General features: G+C 42.6%; 1 protein-coding gene across 7 annotated transcripts in view; it reads left to right on the top strand.

Annotated features, from left to right (window-relative positions):
• Positions 1-12,954, top strand: part of rnf220a (ring finger protein 220a) — a 152,742-nt gene that overhangs the window by 8,503 nt on the left and 131,285 nt on the right. For 4 of the 7 annotated variants that reach the window (XM_067473890.1, XM_067473889.1, XM_067473892.1 and 1 more), the window contains exons 2-3: positions 3,628-4,752; positions 5,836-5,970. In XM_067473890.1, coding sequence (XP_067329991.1) covers positions 4,098-4,752; positions 5,836-5,970 — 790 coding nt within the window. In that variant the 5' untranslated portion in view covers positions 3,628-4,097. The remainder of the gene's footprint in view (positions 1-3,627; positions 4,753-5,835; positions 5,971-12,954) is intronic. The other 3 variants (XM_067473891.1, XM_067473896.1, XM_067473894.1) reach the window with 1 other exon arrangement.

The following is a 12,954-nucleotide window of genomic DNA, read 5'->3' as shown; positions in this document are numbered from 1 at the left end:
TCCTAAATAAAAATCAATCATCATGGAAAGCCTGAAATTATATTTAGTATCCATAACTCCACCTTAAAAGTCTCTGTAAAGCCTGAAATGTTGTTTTTGAATAATACAAATAGCAAATAACATCATTTTATTATAGTTAAAGAGTAATGATAATGGTTATTGCCGCTGTTAACAATAATTTCCCATGGAATCTATGACTCCTCCTGCTCACCTCCCTCTAGCTCATATTTCCTGAGTGCAATTTCCCTTCAGAACGATGTTATAGCACATTGTTGTTGACACCACAATTTCACCAACTGGTACAGCATTGTCACTTAAAGTGCAGATTTGACGTGAAAAGCCCTCCTCGCTGTTTGTATTTAATATCGTGCCGACAGCTGTATCATTCTTGCACAGTGTAATCAAATTATGACAGCGTGGTAAATGTTCCCCTGTGACATTTTCTATTATAAAATGCATATACCCAGTGTCAGACAATGTGTGGGTGGTATCCCTCAGTGGCAAATGGGATTGTAAGTGGCACTGACTGACAGTGTGCGCGCGTGTGTTAGCTGTAATTGCACTTGCAGATTGATGATGTGCAAAGGTGTATGTCATCTGGAATTATGATTGTTGTTTTAGAGATAAGGTGAAAAACGTCACTAACTTTCAGCAGCTCTATGACACTTCTATTAGCGTGCTATTACAAGAACAGTTAGAATATATTGTAAATTACACACTGAAGTATAATATGTCCAATATGATAAAGTATGGGTACAGAAAGTTAAGAACAGTTGAAGGCCTCATTGGTGTGTGTTTCTGGAGCCCTCATCACACATGTCACCAGGCCAGAAGGCCGCCAGCTTGTGTCAGTCACCCTGGGAGATGCGATTTATAGCTCCTTTCCTCCACTTTCCTTCCCTACTCCTCTCTTCTCCTCTCCTCTTGTGGCCGGTGAGGGAATATCAAGAGTCCTCTTATTGGATTGGCTGCTTCATGTTGGCGGCCCTTCACTCACCGCCTTTCAGCCTGCTGGGTAATGATAATAAAATTGAAATATCCCGGTACTTATCAGTGTATTACCTCCCTATCAACACCTCAGACACACTCCTACTTTAGAGGTTATACAGGAGAAGCGTGATCTGATATACAGCCCAGAGCAGAGAGAGGACGCCAGCTGAGAAAGTGAGAAAGACAAGAGAGAGGGCGAGAAAGAGACGGGAGGAAACTGATAGAGAAAGGGACGGGAGGAAGACAGAAAGAGGGAAGATTTGTTATGGCTGCTTTTTCAAGGTGCTATTTCCAGGATAGATTGCGCTAGGTAGGGAAGAGAGATTGACAAGAGGAGGAGGAGGAGGAGGAGGAGGAGAAGGACAGACATGTAATGTGACTCTGTGGCATCTGTCCAGACCAGAGGCGTGTTAATGTGAGCCATTCTTAACAATCCACACCAGTCTACTGTAGATTTGCGGTAATGTAAAACATCTCACATCTCCCCATCTCACTCTGTCTCGGGGCACTCTCCTCAGTCCTTTCTCTTGGCCGTTGTTGGTGTGTTTGTGTGTGTGTGTTTGTGTGTGTGTGGGAGGTGGAGTAGCATGCCAAAGCCAAAATCAGGTTTGGAAATTGATTTGAATGAGTTTTGTGGACAGCTGATAGCTATAAAAGATTTTCTCCTTTCATTTCCAAGAGAGTTTCTCCTTTGATGTTGGCTGATGGTCTACGCAGCTTTGAAGATCATCTTGAGCTGCTATTTGACACTGTGCAAGTTTGTATTTGTTGTGTATGTTTATGTAAGTGTGCACATGACTTCGTGCTTGACCTTTTCAAGTCGCATTGCTGTTAGACTTTGCTGGCAGCTGTGACTTTTCTAATAATATAACGTCGCTTTAATAATAGAATGTTGCTTTAGCGCAGTATAAAATTACATGTACATTTGATCAGATTCAATCAAATAATATACAGTTGCTCATGATAACCTATTTGTATTTTGTAAGCCATTTGATGTTTTTAATTTTGAGTGACAAACAAAATCCCATATTCTACCAATCCTAAATCTTAATATATATCGGCTGCTTAACAAGGCAGCCACCTTCAAATTGCACTTAGGGGATAAAAAAGGTTATTTTGTCGGCACCCCTCTGTGTTCCTCAGACCGACCAATCTCATGCTCCTATCTAATCCCCAAGAGGGAAGATTCTAGTCTGTTGCCACGGATGCTGGGGGGTCTTGAGGTCAAGTACGACTAATTTATTCACTCAGTCAGATTTCCTTTGGCTCGTGGATGGCAGCTGGAGAGGTCTGATATAATATCACCCATCTGAATCACCCAAGGGAGAAGATGGAGGCAGAGATGGAGGGATGAGAGGGGAACAGATTGACAGGAAGAGGTGTAAAGAAAAGAAAAAGGACAGATAGTAGAAAAAAACTGGGGAATTAAAAGTGGTTAGTTAGAAAGATAGGGGAGAGGGTAGCATAGCCCATAAGAGTGTGTTCAACCCTGGTGTCGAGCTGAACATTGTGCCACACAGCCTCTTATCAGATGTGTGGGTGTGGGTGAAATGTAAATGTGTGTGTGTCCTTATCTTAAGACAAGTGGTTCTGGTCCAATAAGATCCTGGGAGATGGTAGGAATAAACGGCTTAGACCAAGATCTTAGATGGAGGTGGGAGTGAGGGAGGGAGAGGAGATATTGCAAAGGAGATGAGAGGAGGAGATGAGGACGGAGTGAAGAGGAGGGAGATGAGGAGGAGATGGAGAGATTAGGAGGATGGAGGACAAGGGGAGGGAGGGAAAGAGATGAGACGTGGAGGGCTGGATCGGGATGGAAAGATGTGATGTGGAGAATAGTTTGGAGAAGTTTTTTTGAAGAGCAAAAGAAAAAAAGAAGAGCTAGGGTGGGGGAGTTTGGGGTTTGAAATAGTTCTTGGCTTTTTGTCAAAGGGCAGGGATTTACAGGATTTGATCAACGGTGTCAACTCGAGGACACATTTTCCCGAGAGGGTTTGAATTTGCGGCTTCAACAACAGAGTCCGTCTAAGAACGTTCTGTCCCCAAAGACTTTGACTTCAAGCCTTGGCTTCCAGCAGCTCCTTTATTAAAATTTTCCACTCAGCTCCCCCTCCTTTCCACTCCATACAAATTCAAGGCAAGACAGTGATCTGTGGCTGCTGAAAAGGAGCTTGTCTCTTGTCTCTCAAAGTACCTATCATTAAGGAAAGACGAGGAGTTTTAAGATAAATCTGATGGGGTATTATGGTATTGTGGATATTAAGAAACAAAAGGGCTGATTTTAAGCACTTTTGTAGACAAAGTGGGATTTTCTTTCAGTGCTGTCCAAAATGGAAAAACGCACAAGGGATCTCTGAAAGTAATATTTAAGTCAAGTTGCCGCTCTTGTCTGAATGCAAGTCCCCTCAATAAGTGATGGGTACTCTAAATAGGCTTGGGGGAGTTTCCAGTTAAGAGGTTACTGTGCAGTGTGGTCGTGAGAACTACTCAACCTAAAGAACAGAAGGTTTTGAAGTTGTCTTTAGGGTTTTGAAGTTGTCTTTATCGGTATAAAAGAATGACCCATGCATCCTAAAGAAAATTCTGGAGGGCTGAAATGGAATTGAAATCTAATGCTGGTGTTTTATATCTCCTCAGTTTGGTGACCATATGAAGATGAGGAACCAGCAGTGACCTACATCCAACAAACTTTCCAAGAGGGAGGCTTTTACTGCTTTACACACAGGAAAAACTTAACCTTGGTCCAAACTGTGAAGTCTGTGAAAGACTGAACACAGCCAAGAGCACGTATCTGGCATGGAATGACTTGAGCTGAAAAGAGCTGAGGTGAATTTTGTTGGAGACAAATGAACTCATTGTGGTTCCACTGGAGAGAAATTAAGTGAATTCAAACTAAGCTGAACTGACATTGGCTGACACTTCTAAATTTCTTCAAGAATACTAAAGGAGGTCTTTGTGAGCTCCTTATTAGGAAAAGCAAACTCCATTATCTGACTCTCCAAACCAGATTTCCTAACATCTAAAGACCCTTTCCAAGGGTCACTGAGGAGGAATCTTCTCCTCCTCCTCCGTTTAAAATCCGTACGACCTCTTACTTCTATCCAGACATGGACCTCCACAGAGCAGCCTTCAAGATGGAGAGTTCCTCCTACCTGCCCAATCCCCTGGCTTCCCCAGCTCTGATGGTTCTGGCATCTACCGCTGAAGCTTCTCGGGATGCCTCCATTCCCTGCCAGCAGCCACGTCCATTTGGTGTCCCAGTTTCTGTTGAGAAAGACGTCCATTTGCCATTTAATAATGGTTCTTACACTTTTGCGTCAATGTACCACCGCCAAGGTGCAGTCCCTCCAGGATTCCCCAACAGGGACTTTCCTCCATCCCTCCTCCACCTCCATCATCAGTTTGCCCCACCTAACCTGGACTGCTCACCTATCAGCATGCTGAATCACAGTGGCGTTGGCGCCTTCAGGCCTTTTGCCTCACCTCCAGAAGATCGGGATGGAGCACCAGGCGGGTATCAATCTGCTTTCACCCCAGCCAAGCGCCTCAAAGGGTGCCTGGATGCTGAGGCTTCACCCCATCTGCGGTATTCTGATGCGGAGGGGAAAGAGTACGATTTTGGGGGTTCTCAGATCCCTCCTGGGGGCTCACCCAGCAGTGCCTTGAAGGCTGTGGAGGACAGTGGGAAAAAGATCTTTGCCGTGTCAGGCCTCCTGTCTGATCGAGAGACATCCTCCAGCCCTGAGGACCGCATTGAACGCTGTAAGTACCTATTTATAGCTATTCTACAACACACTCATGAAAACTAAAAGCATATTGAACTACATTATGCATACAGTTTCTCTGACAAATCATAGGGGAAACCTCAATAAATGGCAGTCTCACTGAATGGATTGATGAGCACGGCAATGTTTTAAATCACATGATACGATCTGTATCACTCGCCAGATCTAAACCATTGACACTTAACACACAGATGGGAAATTTCTGCACGCAACACATCAGACACTTCTTACACAATTGTTTTTACCTTTCAACAACATTTTGCAATTGTTTGATGTAAAATGAATGTAATTTGTTATCATTTTTTATAGACAATTGTACTGATGTACAGTATGATAGAAGAAAGTCACCTAATACATCTAATCCTTATCCAATGCTATAGTAAAACTAATAGAACATTTTCCTATAATAAGGACACATGTACACATGTATAGAGAAAGACATAAACACTCAAACAGCCAAATGTTATTCTGGCTCTCAAATTAATACTAAAGTTTCTGAAATTTGTAAAAGAATGCAATTTGTTTAGACACTAGCATCATCACACATGCCAATAAACAATCCCATCTATGTTCTGTTGTCATCATCTCTCCTGGCTCTCACTATCCTTGTTTCACAAGCCCACAAGCTCCACTGGTCACATTAGCATTCACCAGTGGAAGGATGCCATTTGGCCCTCATGCACTGGGAATCTGATTAGTGTTCGTGTATGTGTATTGTGTGTGTGTGTGTGTGTGAGCACTGGTTAAGAGACCGGCCATGCTCTTTGCCATCAGCATTCATCATAGCACAACGCTGGCAGCTTCGTTGCCAAAAGATTTACCCACATATCCCAAACCTTGGCAGGCCATGTTTGTGTGTGTGTAATAAATTGGGGGGGAGTGGAGCTGTATGAGTTCCAAGACTGACAGACATAGCAACATATATTATATCATTTAAGAAAAAAGGAAGTCTTTCTCTTTCTGTGATTTTAATCAGCCTCTCCTCTCTTAAATTTATCACATATCTCCTTTTTTCCCTTTAATTCACTCTACCTTCTTTCCATCTGCCTTCATCTTTTAGCGTGTACGTGTGTGTTTGAGTGTGTGCGTGTGTGCGTGTTTGAAGGATGCATCCTTGATGGAGAACATGAGGGACACAGGCGACGACCTGAGACTGATCCGATAAAAAGACCACCAGAGGAGACACAGAGAGAGGGTGAGAAAGATAGGGATGAAGAAAGGAATGGAGGGAAGGAAATTGGGAAAATGACACCCGATGGCGAGCTGTAAGAGGGAGAAAGATATCAAAGAGCCCAGAGTGAGCGGCTGAAAGAGAAAAGAACAAAGGCGTGAGAGAAAGACTCATTTGATTCCTGATTTCACTTAGCGTGTTCTAAAATATTTTGTCTATCGTAGCACCAAGGCAAATCTGCTGGTAAAGTACCTTGCTCAAGAGAACTGTGGTAATTTGAGGATTGAGTAGTAGTCATTGCCACATGTGCCACGTTATCACTACAGATTCAGGAGCACTAAGACTGCCGCGAGAAATACAATAGAAGATGGGTGCAGGGCTCCTGTGCTCTCTTTTGGAACAGCTCAGTCTGTATCTAATCAGGTTAAATCTTGGCACAAGTAGCCTCCACCTCTACCATAGGCTTCTAATGCAATTGGATGTGCAGAGGCACTGCTTACAGCAAAGAATTATGGGTTCTCCTTCACTGGTTTTGGCTATCCAGTGGAGGCGTAAAGAACAAACAACACTTTGGTACAATCCCGTGAGGACAGTGTTCTTGATGCTTCACACACACACACACACACACACACACACACACACACACGTATTAGCAGCCTCTCAAAAGCCTCACAGTAACAACAGGTTCATAAAGCCTGGGATCACACAGTACCATCACAGATTTCTGTTGCGAAAAACTACATAGTATTAGCATTTTTTTAACAAAGGAATATTAAAGTACCATTTAAAAAAAAACCCATCTAGAGTAGGTTGTAGGTTTTCTGTGTTTCCATGTTCTACATAATGGATCTCACAAGCCCTCATTCAGTGCAAGCATGGCACTGTAGATTTAAGTCTGGCTTATGGACTTTGAATCCACTTGAGCCAATAAATTTGTATTTGATCTGTGTTGATCTGTTTTATTACATGAATACACTATACAGCTGTCATTAAAATGCTGATATGTCTGATATATGACTGATTTGTTGTTGTTTGATGTCCACAGCTGACAGGAAACACCTAATTGTCCTTGTTCCTGTGGTTTTTGGGGGTTACACCATGTTGCTATGTGCCAACTAGATATACTGAAATTACACATGGAAACAAAAATCCATGTTACTGCTTGTAATTTCCTGGTCTTCTGCACACCAACAAACACAATATTTTTGAGGGGGGGGGTTTCCTCTCCACTGTTGCCTATAGGCTTACTCAAGGAGGATTTGTTTCGTTTTCTTTACATACCTGTATAGTCTTGACTTTATTATGCAAAGTGTCTTGAGATGAATTTGTGGTGAATTGGCGGTATATAAATAAAGTTGAATAGAATTTAATTACATTTTCAGCTGGTAAAACACAAATAGTGATGATCTTACATATCTTCATTATACACAACCATTAAACATACAAAGTGGTGGTGGAAAAAGTAATTGCCTAGAAAATAAGACATCTCAGAAGACCTATGATAAAGAATTGTTGACCTGCATGTAGCTGGAAAGAGTTACAGAGTAATCTCAAAAACTTTAGATATTCATCAGTCCACAGTTTGAAATATTGTCTGTACATGGTGGTGATATGCTGCTGTTTTGATTTTGAATTGATTGATTTAGATGATTTTGATTATGTGGTACTTCATAGAAGTTGGTGCCTGGCCAATTTCACTCGAAAGGTAGAACACAGAATGCTGTCAACATTTCTGTTCCTGAGTATACTCATGCAAAGCATTGAACAGTCATGGTATCTCTGGCAGGACACCACGAGCCAATAAGAGCTGATGAGATGTGTGTGAGAACTTCCTGATTGGGTGGGTATGGAGGTTGAGGTCATAAATATGTTATACTTCCCAAGTGCATATACAGTATATATATTAAAAACCGCGATGTAGATCTTCAGTCCCTAAAACTTTTACACCTGTATTAGATTCATCCATTTAGACCTGGAATTTATCTTGTCATTTCAGTTAATCCCAGATGTGAAGTGTCTCGCATCTTTTGCTCCCCACTGAAACAAAGGGGGTCTTAAAGACTTTGAAAAACCCTACAGTTCTTACTTCCTTGCATGCAAACCTGTCAGCCCTGCCGCATGCCACTCCAAGCAACAGTGGCCTACTCTCTGCTAAGCCCTCCCAAATCCCTCCACTGCACCCGCAGGCACGTTAGCTCTTAGCTAAACCCGCTAACCTGTCAGCCACTAAACCTGCACATAAAGGCCCTATCATGCCTTAAGAGGACTATGCATGTCATATTATTGTAAAAGATATTACCGTTCACTGTATTCACATTGTAAGGTGTTAGCAGAAGAATGAAGGGGGTACAACACAGAGAAAGCGTTTTTGTGCATGAAGTAAAAGAGAGAATAAAATTATGGGATGTGTGATTGGAATTAATGTTGACAAAACAAAACAGCCTGCTCTCGCAGTGCACTTGTTTGTTTGTGCAGAGGATTTGATGCTTTAGCACAACATGTCAATGAGAAGATTGCGTTTGCGTGTGTGTGTGTGTGTGTGTGTGAGTGTGTGTGTGTGTTCGCTCACATCAGTATCCAGAATGTTCTTTCATCCTTGTTTTCATGTGGTTCTCACTTATCTTTCGTTGTCTCCTACCATCCCTCTTTCACTTCTGTCCTCACTCTCCTTGTGTATGTGTGTGTGTGTGCGTGTGTGTGTGTGTGTGTGTGCGCATCTCCCTGTGTAAGTGTGTGACAGCTGTAGTCTGTTTGTTTACTCTCTCCGCTTTGCACATTTACAAGGCCGAGAGATTTATTCTGAACCTGACCCTGTATGCCTAATTTAGCTTCCTCTTTTAATTTTTCTTTCTTTCCTACGTTCTTTTTTGACATTTAGAAGACAAATGTACAATTGAAAAAAAGAAGACACAGGAATTCCTGGCAGGAAAAGAAAGAAAACACAAATTCTTTTAGCACAGTCTGAGGGAGGGAGCATACAAGGAAGAGGGGATGATAAAAGGAAAGGATAAAAGCCATAAGGAAAATAAAAGTTGTGGGAAGGAGAGAGTGAGATGCTGAGCTGTAACGCAGATCCCATCTGCCTCGGTGGAAGGAATTTTTAACCATAGACAGGTAGATATAGTGACACACACACAGAGAATGGGCTGCTCTTAGTTGCACCTAATCATGTTATTTTATAGAAATCATGAATTAACTAATTCGAGCTTACAACTTGCCCAGAGACTGATTCTTATTCCAAGAAAATGTCACCAAAAAGAGACATTTGCTCTCATATTCTCAACAACATATAACAGTTTTAATGTTTAACTGGGTGCATCACACACAGCTGTTAAAACACACAGCGAGAGGCCTCTTCTTCATTTTTTTTCGTTTTCCACAGAGCAAATGTCATGTGTGTTGTTTCTTTTTGGAGCCGTGCAGGACAAACTGTGCGGAGTAGCAAAATAAAAGAAGTCACATTGCAGGAAAAATAAACTGAGTTCTCACATAGCAGAGATTAATGATAGTGATGTTGATGGATGTTTTGATTGTTTTTGTCTCCATTTTTAGTGCTCAGCAGTTGTTAATGTGGGATTTCTGCACAGCACTTCCCACGCACCACAGTGAGTGTGGGGTTGTGATGTTTTGAGATTCTGCAAGTGGCTGAATGTTATTTTCATAGTACACTGTTTCTTTTACTCCCTTCTGTGGCATGCAAAGAGTTAAAAGCAAGATTCAAGGAGACAGGAACGCTCATCCTTCCTCTTGCCCTCACAAAAATCTGTCCTCCTTCTACACCCCCCCCTCCATCTCTGCCTGTCACGGTCTAGTGGCAGGGTTAAGTTAAGTAAGAGTGTTCTAATAATTAGGACTGGGACTCGCCTGCCTGCCAGTGTGTGTGTGTGTGTGTGTGTGTGTGTGTGTGTGTCTTCCTGTCATTGCTTAGCCAGATGTTAAAAGGCTTGTCCCTCACATGTTGGCTCCGTGACAGTCTCCTCTCTGTGCCACACACACATCAGACCTTGTCCCACTTCTGGTGGTTTATTTACCCCCATGTGTGTGCCCTTCTGGAGTAAGGCGTGAGGAGTTTGTGTGTATTTCCCCTGTTAATATGAGTCCATATTGTTCATATAGCCAATAATAAGTAATGGTATTTGTGGTATTTGGTATTGTTATTGGTTAAAGGAATTTAAAAATGTTTTCTTCAAGCCTTCCTTTCCCTCCTCTTTTTACTCTCACTGGGTGGTAACTGGATGCAAACAGCAATTGTCTAAGTGTGTCTGAGTGTGTGTATGCGCGTGTGTGAATGTGCTATTGTGTGTGAATGTCACTTACGGTGAGGCTTGTGGTCATTGTTGCAATGCAGCACAGATCAAGGATTAGTCGCTTCCTGTCGAGCCTTTTGTTTGGCCAGCCACTCCATTTTGACACAGATCAGTGTGTGTATGTGTGTGTGTGGTGGTGGTGAGGGGGGGGGGGGGGGGGGGGGGGGGTAATCAGTAAATAGTAAATGGCCGGTTATGTAGCACTTTTATCCAAAGCACTTTACTGTGTTGGTTCTCATTCACCCAATCTCACAGTGCCTGCCATGCAAGGTGCTTACCTGAACCACTGGGAAGAACTTGGGGTTCAGTGTTTTGCCCGTGGTAGACTGTCTTACAGCTGCTGCACTCGAGCTTGTGTAACGCAAATGAAGAAGGGAAGATGAGATGAGAGGATTCCCTCTGTGGTGCCCTGCAAATTTTCTTAAGCCTCCAAAGTAATTTCATCTTATTTTGACTTTTTATTTGTTTAAGTGAGTGGATACACCTGCTGACACTGTGACTTAACACTTTCCTGGCCCCCCAACGGCCCACCCCATAGGACAGTATATCAGATTGGATTTGGGGAACTGCCCAAACAGGTTACTTTGAAGTTGAGAATCGTAGTATTTCTGTAGTAGACACAGAAAGAATTTCTCTCTCTCTCATACACACACACACACAGACACACACACAAACACATATACACTGAGCCAGGTCAGTAACATCCTGGTTTCCGGAATTCCATTTTGTTCCCTTGGTGATGTCAGCTTTGGCCAATAAAATCCTGTGTTAAAACTCCACTGAGCCTCATACAACTGCAGAACACCTGGCAACACAACACACGTTTAGCTTTTACAATATGTGTATGCATACACACATCCACACAAGCTCTCAAAAGGTCATGGCAGGTCATGGTATGCCACAGCCCTGAACATTGCATTGCACTGTGCAGTGTTTTCTATTTAGTTACACTTACGGGACAAAAGCTCACTGATATTTTGTACAAAACAAGTAAATATACCGTGGTTTGTTTCTTTGCCAGCATTTTTAGCAGTGGTGAAAAGAGTGAATGACTTCGCTTCAGTAAAGCAGTAGAGTGAAACTGTATCCTCAAAGTCATGGTTTCAGTTTGCAAAAAAATCCCACTTCAAGTGCAATGTCCCTGATTTTGATTTGCTTTCTATGGTTCTAGTGTGGGTAGCTTATGTGTGGCCTTGCCAGTGCTAATGTGTATTCTACTCTGTACAATACTAACTGTATTAAGGGTTCAAGCTCTGTGGCAGAAGCAGAGATGTCTATTTCTCCAGAGAACTCCTAATGCAGATGTGTGAAAAGATTCTTTTCTCTCCAGTCTTCTCACCTCCCTTTTACTTCTCTTTCCTGCCTTCTCCTCCATCCTTTTCTCTTTCTCCTCCCCCTCCTCTCTCCGTCTCTTCTCCTCTCCTCAGTAATCTAATCTGCAGCCAGTTTGTGGATGCAGTCTAGTGTGACAAGACCATCCCCTCACCCCCACACCCCACTCCACTTCTCTCACTTACACACACACAAACAACAGGCCTGCTTCCAAAAAAAAAAAAAAACCTCCACTTGCTTGGCAGAGGGGTCCACCACCCTGTCTTGGTCACACCCTCTTAAATATTGAATTATTCATAAAAACTGATTGGTTCCTGCTGATGGCAGCCATGATGCGTACAAACCATTTGTGTGTGTGTGTGTGTGTGTCTGTGTGTTTGCACATTCTCAACGTGCTGTCGTTTCACAAAGCCAGTTCTCCGTCACTCAGAGGGCACATGTGACACCAACCACTAAATCGCATGCACCTGTAGCTTTTGAGGAAGTGAGAGACCTCTTTTAGTTTTGATGTCGTTATTCGTTATTTCCTTTTCTTGAAGTTGAATGTTGCGGTTAGTGATAAGGTGACCAATGTTGCTTTCGTCCTACTTGCTTTTTAAAAAGTTGCCGCTCTCCCACAGGGACTAAGCTTAGCATCTGCTGCGAAAGTCCCTTAGAAAGGTGAAACTAATCAATAATGGGTGTTTTTAATACATGCCTGAGTGTGTGTCATATGATTTGCATGCACCAGAATCTATACTATTCAATACTGGGAGTGAACCTTTGTAGCTGCAGATCCACAAAGCTGTTATAGAAGCCTGGTTTGGTCTCTCATCGTATAGGATAGGCTGGGAAAGGGTCCAGGATAAGAGTTTAAGATAATGGATGGATGCATGCATTATAGTCCCATACCTGTCCTAATTCCCATGCTAACATGCTAATGTTGATTTAAAAGGCCTCTCCTATGAAAAACTTATCTGCTGTAAAGGTGCTTCAGCTTCAGACATAATGGTGCATATCTCCCCTACAGCATGATCAAGTTCTTTTTTTCACAATATTATACAAACACACTTCTAGCGTGTGTTTGTCATGTGAAACTGCATTCACGCGTCAGGCTTTGTTAAAGGCATAAACAGCCAATGATCACGGATTTAGCTGCACTTGAGAAAAAGGCACGGATAAAGAAAGATGAGTGTGTCGATGTTTGCGCACGTGCTTGTGTGTTCGGTATCTCGAACGCCTCGCAAAACACTTCACGTTGACCCTGTGGTGCCTCTGCATATCTAAAAGGTATTAAAGCGACACGGAATCAGTTTGTCCATGTATATATGTGTGTTGTCCCTGCGTCTCTAAGCAAAGCTGAGGCACAAAAACTCCACTTATAAAATCC

This window comes from Channa argus, chromosome 14 (assembly GCF_033026475.1).
Source record: "Channa argus isolate prfri chromosome 14, Channa argus male v1.0, whole genome shotgun sequence".
Lineage (NCBI taxonomy): Eukaryota > Metazoa > Chordata > Actinopteri > Anabantiformes > Channidae > Channa > Channa argus.
This window is presented reverse-complemented; position numbering and strand designations above follow the sequence as displayed.